General features: G+C 40.3%; 1 protein-coding gene across 1 annotated transcript; it reads right to left on the bottom strand.

The window, feature by feature from the left end:
* Nucleotides 1–162: 162 nt before the first annotated feature.
* Nucleotides 163–14,206, bottom strand: fbln5 (fibulin 5). Its single transcript, XM_044046837.1, has 11 exons — nt 13,895–14,206; nt 13,746–13,800; nt 12,896–12,944; nt 12,040–12,321; nt 5,377–5,499; nt 4,794–4,910; nt 4,310–4,426; nt 3,505–3,627; nt 2,442–2,568; nt 2,120–2,315; nt 163–351 (listed from the first exon to the last, which is right to left on the bottom strand). The coding sequence occupies exons 1-11, from the start codon at nt 13,936–13,938 to the stop codon at nt 190–192; spliced, it is 1,395 nt and encodes a 464-aa protein (XP_043902772.1). The 5' UTR covers nt 13,939–14,206; the 3' UTR covers nt 163–189.
* Nucleotides 14,207–14,272: the final 66 nt, after the last annotated feature.

Raw genomic sequence — 14,272 nt, forward strand, 5'->3', positions numbered from 1 at the left:
CGGACGTGTCTGGACTGAGGATGACATAATGTTTGAAAGGAAACAACAACAACAGAAGAAGTGATGATGAGCTGTCACAGCATTACATCAGCTGCACACGAGACGAGAGCGGCTCCGGAGTTTGGGTACAATGATGAAGTTCGTGGTGGTGGTGGTGGGGGCAGTGGGGGGTGGGCGTGAAGGAGAAACTTAGAACGGGTGTTCCGAAACAAATATCGTCAGGCGAATGATGGAGCTGCCTCGGAAGTTGATGACGTGGTTGACGGTGACCATCTCCAAATCCAGCACCACCTCCCTCGGCCCCTTGAGTGGCCGCGACAACACCAGAGTGGCGCTCACGTTACTGGTTTGCTGCGAGAGGACGAAGGAGAGAGACGTGAGGACGGGAATTATTTTACAAACCAAAATGTAGACTTTTGAGAGAAAAAGCACAAAGTCATTCAGATTGGTCACCTGGCAACACGGAAAACAACTTATATTCAGACTTAGAAACTGAAATGGAATAACTTCAATGGAGGTTTGACTCATATATATATATAACTCTCTTGTGCTCAATGTTATTGTGTGTATGTAAAAACTTTAGTTATCTTTGTAAAGAGGTTCTTCTGCACTGCACATCTATTGTTTGTCTTCGTAATAGAGTGATGCAAATGACCATATTAGACCACCACCCAAATCCACAGCTGCTAAATTAACAGCACTAGTAATTATCAAAAAAAATTTTTTTTGATAAGTGGTCAAAGTACTTTATATTCATTAGAAATTTAGCTCACACAAATGTCACACTCTTGTTGCGCCATCTAGTGGATTGACTCTGTAATGACAGGTCAGGTGCTTCCTGTTGTGCATGTTTTCCATCTTTGCAGTCATTCAGTCATAGGTTGTGTGTGTGTGTGTGTGTGTGTGTGTGTGTGTGAACGGGTGACACAAGAGATGAATAATTCATGTTTCCGTGGTTGTAATAAGTTCATTTCAAGCAGCGACTTTGTCGTGACATCATGCATCAGAATTTGAAGTGGCAGTTTTGAAGTCTTTAAGACTCACGATTTGTGAACTTGGAAGAACACTTTCTTTCACTGAAATAAAAATAAAAAGTAGAAAACAATAACTAACTGAAACTGAATTGTGTGTCTATAAAACTAACCAAAAGTGCTTTGTTTTCATCTTTGTAAATGTATTTCCTACATAATCATTTTGGGTTCATATTTTTCTCTGCCAGCAATTTTGAAAGATTGTATTTTCATTCACAAATTTAATTGTTTTTTTTTACAAGGCTATGCAAGTTAAACATAACATTTGTGTTATAGTTAACTGAGTTGGTTCATCTAAGTGAATCAAACCTCTCGTCAATTACTATTATGACCTTGATGAAAAAAAATGTCTTCCGTTTTCATTCAAACTCTTAACAAAAAGTGATTTTGCTCTAAATGTGACTTGGTATCAAAATATTTGTTCTATATTTGAACATTATTCGGTTTAACGGACACCTTGTTTTGTTTTGGGTGGACATTTTGTGGATGAACACAGGTGCCTCATGTTGTTCATGTTTTCTTTACTGTCATTCAGCCTCATGTACAGTACATGCAACTGTTTACTTGGTAATTAAGCATTTTGAGTTGTTATGTATGGAGGAAAAAAGGTGAATAAAAATAACATAACATCACTGTGTTTGTCCCAACATTTCAAAATGTCTTCTGTGGTCATGACAACTACTGGCACAAGAGATGATTTTCAGACATTTATGGGTAAACAGAGGTCAAAACAACAAGGATTAATTCAATTTGAATGACAGAAAAAAATGGAACCAAAACCATAAAATAACATCGAGTCATTATTGATGGATCACTCTGCCTTTGCACGATTTAAGTTTTATTAGCAGCAAATGTGGAAAATAACAAATAACACTTCTACACAGGAGAGGCAGTCCTGTTTCAAACTCACTTTTACATGGAATACATTTTAACTAACTGGAATATTAAGCATCAATAAGTTAAAAATAATGTAATTTTAAGCAGGTATTAGGGCAGTTAATGGGGTAATAATATACACTATTATTTAGTTATGATCCCCACACAATAGTTTTAGTTAAATTAATAGGCGACTGTGTCTCATTACTCACCCTCATGTAAAACTCTCGGCCATCGTTGCCCGACTTTATCTGGAAGATGTAGAAGGCGCCCGGGTAGCGCGTGGTGGCCTGCATCTGGAAGATGTCTGCAGGGACAGTGCGTCCCGACGACATGTCCATGTGTCGGTACAAGATGGTGAAGGGCTTGTCCCTGCAGGCAGGGTTCTCGGCTGAGCACATACACTGACTGACGCAGGAGGAGACACGGGGAGAGGTCAGGTTTTTCCGGGAATATGACACAGTATGAAGACACCTTCAAAGACAAGTGTGTGTGTGTGTGTGTGTGTGGACGAAGACGACGACGACAACTCACTTGTCACTAACTTCGACGTAAGGTGAGGGACACTGTAAAGAATTCAGGCATGTGTAGCCTCCCTGGAAATTGAAACATACTTGTGCTGTTGTACAGGTGTTGTTACCAGTGTCACATTCATTGATATCTTTAAAATCAAACACACAACAATCAGAGTCAGTTAAAACATCATCATCATCATCATCATCATCAGAGAACAAAACATTTCAATAATATGGAATAAAGACAAAACAGCAGATGGTAGAAGTTGTTAAACACAAGCTATTCAGTAAAAAATAAAATGTGCAAATTAACTTTCCTTATATACAGTGCTTAATAAATCTATTAGACCACCTGTCATTTTTTTTTTTTTAAATAGAAGTATTTTAATATATTATAATTTGTTTAAAACTAAAAATGTCAACTAACAGACTGAATTCCCCTTAACTGTGTCCTCCTGAAACCAATTTCTTCTCTTAACTCTCCGAGGCTGAAGAGGTGAGGAGGGGGCGTGGCTTCACTTTTTAATGTCAGATTATTGCGCAGAGAGATTTTAAAACCAGTTTTTACCAGTTTTGAGCTGCAGCTTTTTTTTTTTACAATTAAGCACCCCACTATTGTTTTAGTTGCTGTGATTTATCATCCTCCAGGGAAAGATGATGATTTTATTTAAGAGTTTCCGACCTCATTTTACATCATGACAGGACGTTGATAGTGCGTGATTTTAATTAATACATTTGAAAATTCATGGATAACAATAATAATTATATTTTAGCATTAAAAATATAATTTTGGTTAAAGAGCTCCTACATACTGGTGTATTAACCATTAACCAACCATTGATAATTACCAATGCTGTTAATTTAGAGCCGCTGTGGCTTTGGTCTAATACATTTGTTAAGCACTGTATATCTTTAAAGTAGTAAAGAAGGTTAATTTTAAACAAGCTAAAAACACAAATGTGTTTTACAAATATGTACTATTTATGTTTTAATCAAAACTTTTATATTCTGAACAACAGATGCTGTTGTAAATGTTTGCGTTCAGATGACGAACAGTCGTAACTGTGCCGTTATCTCCTTACCTTCACAGCTCCTGCCGTCCTCGAATACATAATATCCCGGCGGACAGATGCAGGAGAAGGAGCCGGGCACGTTCACACAGCGGTGCTGACACAGAAACTCAGAGAAGCTGCACTCATCCAAGTCTAAAACAGGATGGACACTCATCAGGAAAAAGACTGTCCAACACCAACAGGATCAGCAGAGTTTCCCTCAAGTTCTCTGGTTCCCTCACACGCTTCGTAAATACAATGTTATATTACATTTTCATAGATAACAGTATCTGTTTCTATGCAGTATAAACATTAAGGTTCAGTGTCTAACAATAAGGAGGGTGTTTGGCAGAAGCTGAAAAAAATACCCATAAGTACGTCAGTGGCAGTTGCTGCTCTTTGAAATGGGGTGAAGCTCATTTCAGGCCCTGTTATTCATACATTCATTTGTATATAAATTCAAAACAAACTAGAACATGAAAACGCAATAATTATGTAAAGATGAAACGCTGTAATAGTGTTTATTTACAGTGTATATGTACAAAATGGTCTATATCACCGAGCAAATAACACACAACGACTTCACAATGAGACAGAAAATGCTCCGCTGTCGTGTATGTTTCTGCAACGCAGAGAAGCTGAGCTTTCGTGGAAGCGATGTTTTTGACCGCAGTGAAAAAAAAACACTGGACCTTTAATCTACTCTGACATACCGTAACCTTCGGTTTTTGGAGACAACTCTGAGGATGTATATACGTAGTAGTAAAAGGGAGAAATTTCAAGAAGAAATGTGCTAAATCGATCAAATTTGAAAAATGCAATCAGCTCTGCTTACCAATGCAAGTAGTGCCATCGGCCGCCAACTCAAACCCCTCGTCACAGTTGCACATAAAGGAGCCATAAGTGTTGAAGCAGCCGTGACTGCAAGGCTCTTCTTCACACTCGTCCACATCTGAGGAAAAAAACAATGGACAGTGGTTAACACAAGACTGGAACACAGATGCTCACAGTGTGTGTGTCTGTGTGTATCTGGTATTCCTTATGTTGTGGGGACCTAAATGTGTTTACACAGTCACATGATGGGGACAAAAATCTAGTCCCCATCATGTAAATTACTACATTTTGTGGTGAAGACGTCAAAGTGACCCTAGGTGTGAGGTGTGCACCCCGCCTTTCACCCTATGTCAGCTGGGATTGGCACCAGTGACCCTCATGTGGAGGATAAAGTGGTAGAAAATGAGTGAGTGAGTTAGAGTGAGTCTCTGGGAGATTAATGTAAGTCAATGTAATGTCCTCTGTGTGTGTGTGTGTGTGTGTACCATGACAGGTCCTGCTGTCCGGATTGAGGATAAAGCCGGGGTTACAGGAGCAGGAGTAAGAGCCAGGGACGTTGGCACACAGCTGTTGGCAGTAACCATAGCGACATTCATCAATATCTGGTCAAAAGGAAGGGAAAAAAACAACAAAAGTCTTGTTATGATCCAAGAAAAGTATTATATTTAGTATTAAACTAAGAACTCAAATAATTATCACACAATAAAATCACACAAAAAACCTGCTCAGCTGTGTTACTACTCAGAACAAAGAGAGGGCGCTGTTCTTCTATGGGAAGCCCTAACAGATCACAATGGCATATTGTCAACAAAACAAGAGGCTGTATCAATTTTGACAAACTAAATAAATCTAAAAACTATGGCGATTTGGCATTTACTACACACACGGTAACATCTGTGTAATCCATTTTTATGATTAAGGCTGTATTACATTAATCACAGTAGCTTGAAAGATTGTGTCACTTACTTTACAGTCAACCATGTAATGACACCGCTGTGTTAAGAATATCTCTGTGTTTCATATTCTTATGACGTTGACGTTCTTTAATTGCAAAAGGAGCTCACTCACCCTGACACTGTCCACCAATGAGCCAGTATCCCTCAGTGCAGGAGCAGGTGTAACCACCTGACGTGTTGATGCACACCTGCGTGGGGTTACAGTGATGAGAGTTGGTCTCACATTCATCAATATCTGCAACGGAGAAGAGGAGATGTTATTGTTATAGATTTTCAAGGATATTTTGGAGGACTTATTGGCAGGCATTGTATATCTTTCTTTTTTTTAGTGACTGCACCAAACACTGGTGGTATGTCTTGTTTTCCCTGCCTCCTGCCGGAACAAGAACAAGCCTAGATTCAGACAGGTATTACAGACTTAAAAAATTTCTCTAAATGAGCAAAAATGCAATGGACAATACAAAGCGAACAAAAAAGCACCATAGATGTTGCACTGGCACAAACATCATGAACCAAAACAAAAATCTTTATCAACAGTTACAACTATTAAACCTGTGAAAAAGGTCTGTCAAAATACAACCAGACAACTGAATTAAGTTATGATGTATAGGCTGAACAAATCAATTCAGCTATTGCTGCCACACAGACCGATAAAATGCTACATACACTGATAAAATGCAGTCTGTACCACTAGGTTGTACTCTAACCCACAGGTTTGGTGCTGCTGTCAGTGGCAGAACCTCCAATAAATGTGGTCTTGCACAGCAGCTAGTTAGCTGGAAGTAATTTCAACTAGATGCTACAGTGGTCGAAACGAGTTGCATATTCATAAGCGCTGCAGATTCAAAAACCCAAAAGAAAACGAAGACAAAAACAGAACACATGCAACTAAACAACGCAAAACCGAACACACGCAGGACATAAAACACACACAAATCCCAAAATCCCACAAGCAGAAATGAAAACACCAGCATATTCAAAAACGGAAGATCTGAGTGTTTTTATATTGAAAACCGGATGTTAATGTCCTTAATTTTTTTTACCGTAAATCCCTTTGTATCTCAGGTGTTAAAATTCAACGTCAGATAGTTTGACTACAAAGAAACGAGTGTTGGATAGCTTGACCGCAGTCGGATAAGCTCTTAATAAAGATATTTGTTATGGTTAATGAATTAAGTAGTCCCGGCATATCGTAATGGCAACGAGTGCTCCCACAGACCTACTTCCGTGTGTTTTGGCCTGTTGGGCACTGTAAGATACTCAACTAGAGCAAGAACTATGTTTTGTTTGTGTACCAGCACAATTTTAATGGTTGCATGTCTGTGCGTAAACTAGCCATTGTACTGTTGTTTGTGAGCAAGCTTGTTTGTAACTCCACTACAGCAACAGTTCATGTCCTGGTGCCTTGTTCAAAGGCAGAACACAAGAATAGAATTTCCCCTGCTGGCTTTTTGGATTGCACAGATTCCCTCAGGTTTTCACTGCACTTAAAAAAAAAATCTAAAACGCCACAGTTAACACCTCAGCCTCTTATCGTCTCACAGTTGTTTTTGCACAGGATTAAAGGTTTCTCAGATTACAATCTGAATTCCTTGGAAGCCGCTGGCACAGCTCACTCACTACATCATAATAGCTACATTTCCTTATGAGGATATGACATATCTAAAATTCCAGCCTCTGTTTATGGTTCTCAGACCACAAAGAAACCAATCTCTAGAAGACCGGTGGGGGAAGTGGGTGGGAGCCTGGATTTTTGTTTGCACAGGCAGTTTTGAGAAGCGATAACGTCTGCTGGTGGGATCGTTCCCTTTGTGCCAAATTGGACCGCTGGACCTTCATGGGTTGGAGGAGGCCCTGAATGTTCGGCCACCGGCCAAGTGCTACAACAGCCTCGGCACCTGCTTGCCGTTATCAGTCAATACCTCTCTGAATGGCCCTCATCTGCACCACATGTGTAGCCAAAACTGCATTGTTTCAGTTCACCTCCTTATATAGACTGTTTCAGGAGCTGCCCACAAAGCAGATTTAGAAAAGACACGAACGATGGGATTTGTCTGACATGCCCAAAAGTCGGTCACAAGAAGGAAAACTTAACAATTTTGACCTAAAGTATGTGCACACACTAATTCAAACCAATCTTCAGAGAGGAAAAGCCAGATCCTATTAGCTGTTCTCACAAACTACATGGAAAAAAAACTGAACCCTGAAGAACGACAAACAAAAACACTTTTGTTTTAAGAATATGGTGCTTATTCCTTTTTTAACTTTATCTGAAGGGTTTTGGGGGAAAAAAAAAATCACAAGGTTGGAAATTTGACTCACGCCACAGGGAAGCATGTAATCCTTCAACTTAAAAACAAACATGAAAACACCCCAAACCAAATTCATGAGTGGATATTAATATTACAGCTCCGTGGGAAATGAAAAACAAAGGATTAGGGAGAGACTGAACTCTAGGGGCTGAATCTAATGTTTCCGAGTAGTGTAAATGTCTGTGTGAAAAGTGTCCACCATTCACAGACTGTTGACACTCTACTTAAAAATTAAGTTTACCCTTATTACAACAGTTATTACAAGTCTTCTCTTAGCAGTAGAAGCTAACATCCTGGTAACTGACAATGCCACCAAAACACCTGAAACAATCACATTCTCCATCATCTTTGAACTAGTTTAGCATGTTAGCATGCCTCGCTAATTAGCGTTCAGGTTTTGTTTTGTTTAAAGAACTTAACAATGCAGCCGAATGTACAATTACATCAAAACATCATTTCTTGACTGGCAGTGAAACAACCAATCACATCAGCTTATATTTTAGCACATTTCTCGAGCTGCATCTATTGAATAAACTATGAACTGACTCGGGTTCTGTCCAATCAGAAACAAGAAGAGTTGTGTGAAACGTTGTTGTGTTTTGTGTAAAGTTGTGCTTTGTGTAATGTCGTTGTGTTTTGTGTAATGTTGTGTTTTCTGTAATGTCATTGTGTTTTCGTGAAATGTTGTTGCGTTTTGACCTTCAGGGCCACCGTATGGAACCTTGCCAGAGCAGGTACCCAAAAAAAAGCACCAGGTCCAAGGCACTATCCCAAACGAGAGTTGAGTTGAGCCAAGCAGAGCCTTGCTAAAACTGTATAAAGGAAAAGTATAAGTAAAATAGTAAATACAAGATTGTATTAATAATGTGGTTATATACAGAAGTTGAATAGACCTACATGTTCTCAGGACTTTCTAGTCTTTTTAACTGATCTACAGTTCCACATCAGTCTCGTTTCCAAGAGACTGATGCTACATCACTGTTCAAACACTCACACTACAGTGATAACTGTAGGATTATACACCCTATACACTTTATTAGGCAGCTAAACTTTTGCTTTTTGATGCAAATATGTTATCAGCCAATGACATGGCAGCAACCCAATGCATCTGGGCATGTAGACAAGGTCCAAACGACCTGCTGAAGTTCAAACTGAGCATTAGAATGCAGAGAACAGGTGGTTTAAGTGACTTCACCGCTGATCTACTTGGAATTTTAAGCCCAGCCATCTAAGTGTTTACAGAGAATGGTCAAAAAAAACAAAACACGACCATTCAGAACCACACACCATGGACGGAGCTACAACAACTCCTTAAAAGCAACATTTCTGTGTTGTGTGATATTACTCATGCAAGAATGTTGTGGTGCACTCTACATGCCACATCTAATTACCCAGCATCAGCAGCCAACATCACTAATTCTCTTATGGCATGGCATGACACAGAATCCTTCAAGCGTGGTTCAGAAATTTCTTCTGAAAAGCCTTCCCAGATGTGTTATCAAGGAAAAATAAATGTGTTTAAGGTTTGAAAGAACTAATTTCTTCTGTTTTGCTCCCACTTTGATGCTATTTGTGGTACTACTTGGGGTGGCTAGTGCAAGACAAAGCCATGTTTGTTATAGGTTCAGACAGGAAGTCACTGTCTGTGTCGTTTCTGTCCCATGGCTGCATCCATCAACGACCCATTACATCAGCGCACGCTCACACCAGCGTTCAAGTGCCGCAGGGACTTGTTACGATAGGCCCCCACAGAGACATGCCTGTTCTAAATGCTCAGCCTGGGCACAGATTTGGCAGCAAATGACCTCATGATGTTTGGCATTCAGCTGGTTAAGTTTACACTAACAAGGTAGTGAGCTGTCTCCCTGACAGCCTTCTCCCCCTGCAAAGAGAAACAGTCCATATTTGTGCATGACCTAAACTCGAGGGGAGAAACCCGTACTGTTCTGTATGTGTACATTTTCCATTCATTATATGGTCACGGCTGTTTTATCCAAAATGACAGAAAAGCACCACAAACAACTCCTCTCTGCAAGAGACACAGGGATAATTATGTTAAGATATATGGAACACAGCTGGAGGACATCAGATATTCATTGTTTATTGTGGTGTTTATCTGACAGCTGGGATCTCTTGTGCCCGTGAAACACAAACCAAGTAATCTGGAATAATAACTCTCCTCCCTGTGAGAGATTGGAGACCCTGTGCTCCAGCTCTGGTGACGGCAGACAAGCTGCTGCACTGAGCATTAAATAAAAACCTTGTGTCACCTCGACCGTCGACAGTCGTTTTATTGTAAAAATGTGCTAAACACGAGGAGGTGGCAGATGTCGGGACTGTCTTTTTCTCAACATTCACGGGCAGGGATTCAGCATGGACACTGGGGACTGAAAACAGCTGCAGCAGAAGACAGACAATGTCCAACCCTGTGTTTCCTGTAAGCAACTGGACGAGGATAAGCGTTTCTAAGACACAGCCAAGGAAATCAAAGAAGGGAAGAAGTCCGAGAAGTGATTTAGCTGACAAAAATGTCAGAGAAGTATAAAAATACTGTTCATATCGCCGACATTAAATTTGGCTGGGACAGAGGACTAATCATGGGTGCCATGTCCAAGACGTGACGACAGAGTTGTAAGCAGACATCGGTTCATTTCAGTTGTTCAAAATCCCACTCTACTTATCGAACATCAGTCAGCCTCACTGGCTGAAGACATGAAAAGTGAACTAGTTAATGTCCAAATACATTACCATTAGCTTTAGCTAATTAGCTTGATATTTCTAGAATAGGGGTAGTATTTTTGAAAAATTGTGCTTCCTAACCTCAGTTTCCCCCGAGTTGAGAAATATCCTCTTTCTGTTTTTTTGTTACGTGCCCAACAGTGACACTTGGTCCGAGGCTTGAAACTGCAACGCTAATTCCGCACTTTTTAGACCCACTCGTGGGGGGGGCGGGACCTCATTCCCAGAATGTAAACAGTGTCCGCCATCTTTGCTAACAGTTACGCTAACAGGACCAAGTGTCACTGGTGGGCACGTAACAAAGAAAAGAATGAAGATATTTCTCAACTCAAAGGAAACTGCGGCTGGGAAGCACAATTTTTCAAAAACACTAGCCCTATTCTCGTAATACAAAGCTAAATGCAAATCGGTGAAGTATTCCTTTAAGTAACTCATCAATATTTCTAGCTTGCGGCCTCATGAACATGTTATTGGCAGCAGGTGCACCATTTCCTCTTTAAACGTTTGCTTTATTGCCAGTCTAAGAGCTACAGTTATGTCATAGGGGAGAAAATTACAAAGACTGACAAACTATTTTTCCGTCAGATGTTTATTTTCCTTCTTTCCAAACCCATGAATTATCTCAGGACCTCACTGATTATTCCTCGACATCTTTGGAAGGGATTCAGGATAAATTGGCTCAAACTATCTTCACCTTGAGCAGCTACAATATCAAATCGCTGATAATATATTGATGGATCAGCAATAACAACCTAATTATTCCAAATAAACTATCTGCAGAAGAAGAATATTTATAGTTTTTTTTATCTTTAAAGGGCCAGTGTGCAACATTTAGGAGGCTTTATTGGCAGAACTGTGATATATATTCTTACATAACAGTAATGATAAGTATAAATGTTTAGTCACTTTAAAATAAAAATGGTTTTCATAGGCTTCTTATATCTATTTTAGGCAAGGGCCTTGCTTTAAAGAGACCGCCATTTTGCACCTCCATGTTTCCACAACAGCCTGTATAGACAAACCAACGACAGGTTGCGTTTCGCATGTTGAAGCAGTAACTAAGAAGGCTAACCAAAAAGAACAACATCATTTCGGGTATGTGAAGGCCACCAAAAGGAGAGGAGGAGCCCTGTGTTTGTTGCAATCTGCCGTTTCACCACTAGATATCACTAGTTCTTACACAGTGGATCTTTAGGTCCAGGTCATACATTCTGTGTCTGAGCAGAGGTCTGCTACAGAAAGAATACAAGGGAACACAAATGAGGGTGATTCCATTTACATCCGCGGTCAGGCGTCACCTTCAAGGTGACCGTGTTCCTTTCCATCTCAAACTCGCCATTGGTAGCAATACCAGTCAAGAACATTGCTCTACACTCTAAATGTACACAAAAATAGCGTAACAACATGGTCAGGGATATAATCTGAACAGCACTATGTGTACAAGTGATTTGTTGTGAAACAAAAAAGACAGACATACAATTAACAGTAAAAAATAACATAGTCTTTTTTACTATTGACGCCATGTAGGAATCCTGTGTCAGGGTTTGTAAGGTTGCTCCGATTTTCCAAGTTTGAAATTCAACTTGAGGGGAGTTAAAGAGAACTCAGCATATTGCAAATAATACTTGTGGGCTACTTGTATCAGGTACATTTAAGTTGTTTTACTGGATCTTAAAAGATCTGAGTTGTGTGTTCCTACTATTGATATCAGTTTGCTGACTCACCATTACAGCTGCCATCCTCTGCAGCAGTGTATCCCAGCAGGCATTGCGCAGTGCCCCTCACCCTGGGGTAGCTGGGCTCCACAGATCTGGGAGCAGCAGCAGGGAAAGTGTCTGGAAATCCAACCGATGTGTCTGGGTAAACTGGCTCGGGCAGGACCGGGGTCTCTGGTCTGTACGGTTGGTTGTACAAGGTCCTCGGGATGCACAGGTAGCCTCCATTCTGGTTCACACAGCGCATGTCTCCCCGGCAAGCATCTGGCAGCGTCCGGCACTCGTCCACATCTGGGAAGACAAAGCGGTGCACTGATGCATGAGGACATTCCGGCATTCAGAACATCTGTGGGGCTTCTGATTAGTTTATTTTTTGCTACTTTTCACATAATAAAACATTCTGGCTGACATGTCACTTTAGCTGTGTTATTATTTCTGTTAACATGACAAATATGGGGAATGTTTTCCTAGAAGCTGACATCACGCGATCCCATCATCAACCAAAACAACATCATTTTGGCAGGAGTCAGCGCTGTTCCATAGACATACAGTACACACGCAGCAGCATTTGTACCGTGCAATATGTCATGTAACTCATGAAAAAACAGTCACCCATCCGCCCATGCACTACTGCTGTATACACACAAACGCTCCCTCAGTCAGGCGGAGCCCATTTTTAGATGAAGATGACAATCAAATAATGTTAAAATGTTCAAAATTCATATTCAGACCAAACAGAGGCAGATTAAAAACACCAGAAATGATCCTTTTAGCTAACTCTGGCGCATGTGTATATAAGTTCTGTCCATGTCAAAATAAACAATGAATTAATACATTTATTACATGATTACATCATGTCACTCACCTATACACTGCCTTGCCCTGCGGTCATATGCAAAACCTTCTGTGCAGCCCTGCAGAGAGATTGAAATGTACATTTGATGTAAGTGCTGCGTGTCCAGACTCTACAACCCAAAACCCACACACAGTGCTTATTTAAATCATTTTAATTAGAGACAGTTTAGCATTACGATTGTACAGAAAATTGTTTATAGACCAAAAGCCCATTTTTAAAAGAGTGGGTTCCAACAGGTGATAAAAAAACCTGACTCAACTTATTACAGACATTTTTGGATGAATATATATAACGTTTTAGTGACAATTAAATGTACTTACAAAATGAAGATGATTAAAAACAGGTCAATTTATAGGTTAATCTCTAATTTTGACTACAATTACTGTACTAAAATGATTAAGTACATACATGCAGTGGAAACAGATGAGCACTAAATTACATGAATACATTATTTTCTATTACAATCAGTTTGAAATGTACTTGTTACATTCTGGTACACATGACTTCAGCTGAATACATTTGAACTTACTATTAACATGTCATTATGACAATGACCATGTTTAAGTGAATGACATCCTGTGTGAGTGTACACCGTTAGCTCTTTAGCACTTTTTCCTGGCATAAACACTGACCTTGTCAGGACCAGAAGTCTTCATGGACCAAGACCTGGTCCTAATGAGGCAGAACCTCATATCCGGTCAAAATTTAGGGCAATGATTTGAATTGTGGTAATGTTAAAGTTAGGGTTAGGCTTTAACTGGTTGTAGCTAAGCTAATAATGGGTTTTTTCTTTAAAGCTGGCTAAATGAATGGAGTTCAATGCAGTGTCCTGATATGTATGTGTGTGTGTGTGTGTTACCTGTCCGTGCCCAGGTCGGACACAGAGCAGAATAGACACCAGCGCCGCCAACATCCTACAATCAGACACACACATGTCACACTCATGGTTTCACAAAAAAAACAACGGCTCCACAGAGTGAAAACAGAAAGAAAACAAAGATGACTCACCTTACTGAAGAGCATAACCTGAAGCCGAGTATTACAAAAAACATCGTGTCACGTTTCAAAGATGTAAAGATGCCCGTAAACTGTCCCTTTTCTATCCGCAAGGATATTTTCTCTGCGCTCCAAACTATGCGTCTTTACGCAAACGCGGACACCAATTCGTTCGCATGAAGCGCAGTGTGTGATCCGAGCTGGAGCTTCGGTGCATGGACCAGGTCGTTTTCAAAATGGACTGCTCCGCCGGCTCTACACATTATTATTTAGCAATGCAAATTGACGGGCCCCCTCCGAGCACTTCCACAACAGCTGGATTCAATCACGGAGAGCCTGCCTCCTCCTCCGTCTCCTCCTCCGCCTCCTCCTCTGCAGCCTGTGGCCCCA

The sequence above is a fragment of the Solea senegalensis genome, linkage group LG16, assembly GCF_019176455.1.
Source record: "Solea senegalensis isolate Sse05_10M linkage group LG16, IFAPA_SoseM_1, whole genome shotgun sequence".
NCBI lineage: Eukaryota > Metazoa > Chordata > Actinopteri > Pleuronectiformes > Soleidae > Solea > Solea senegalensis.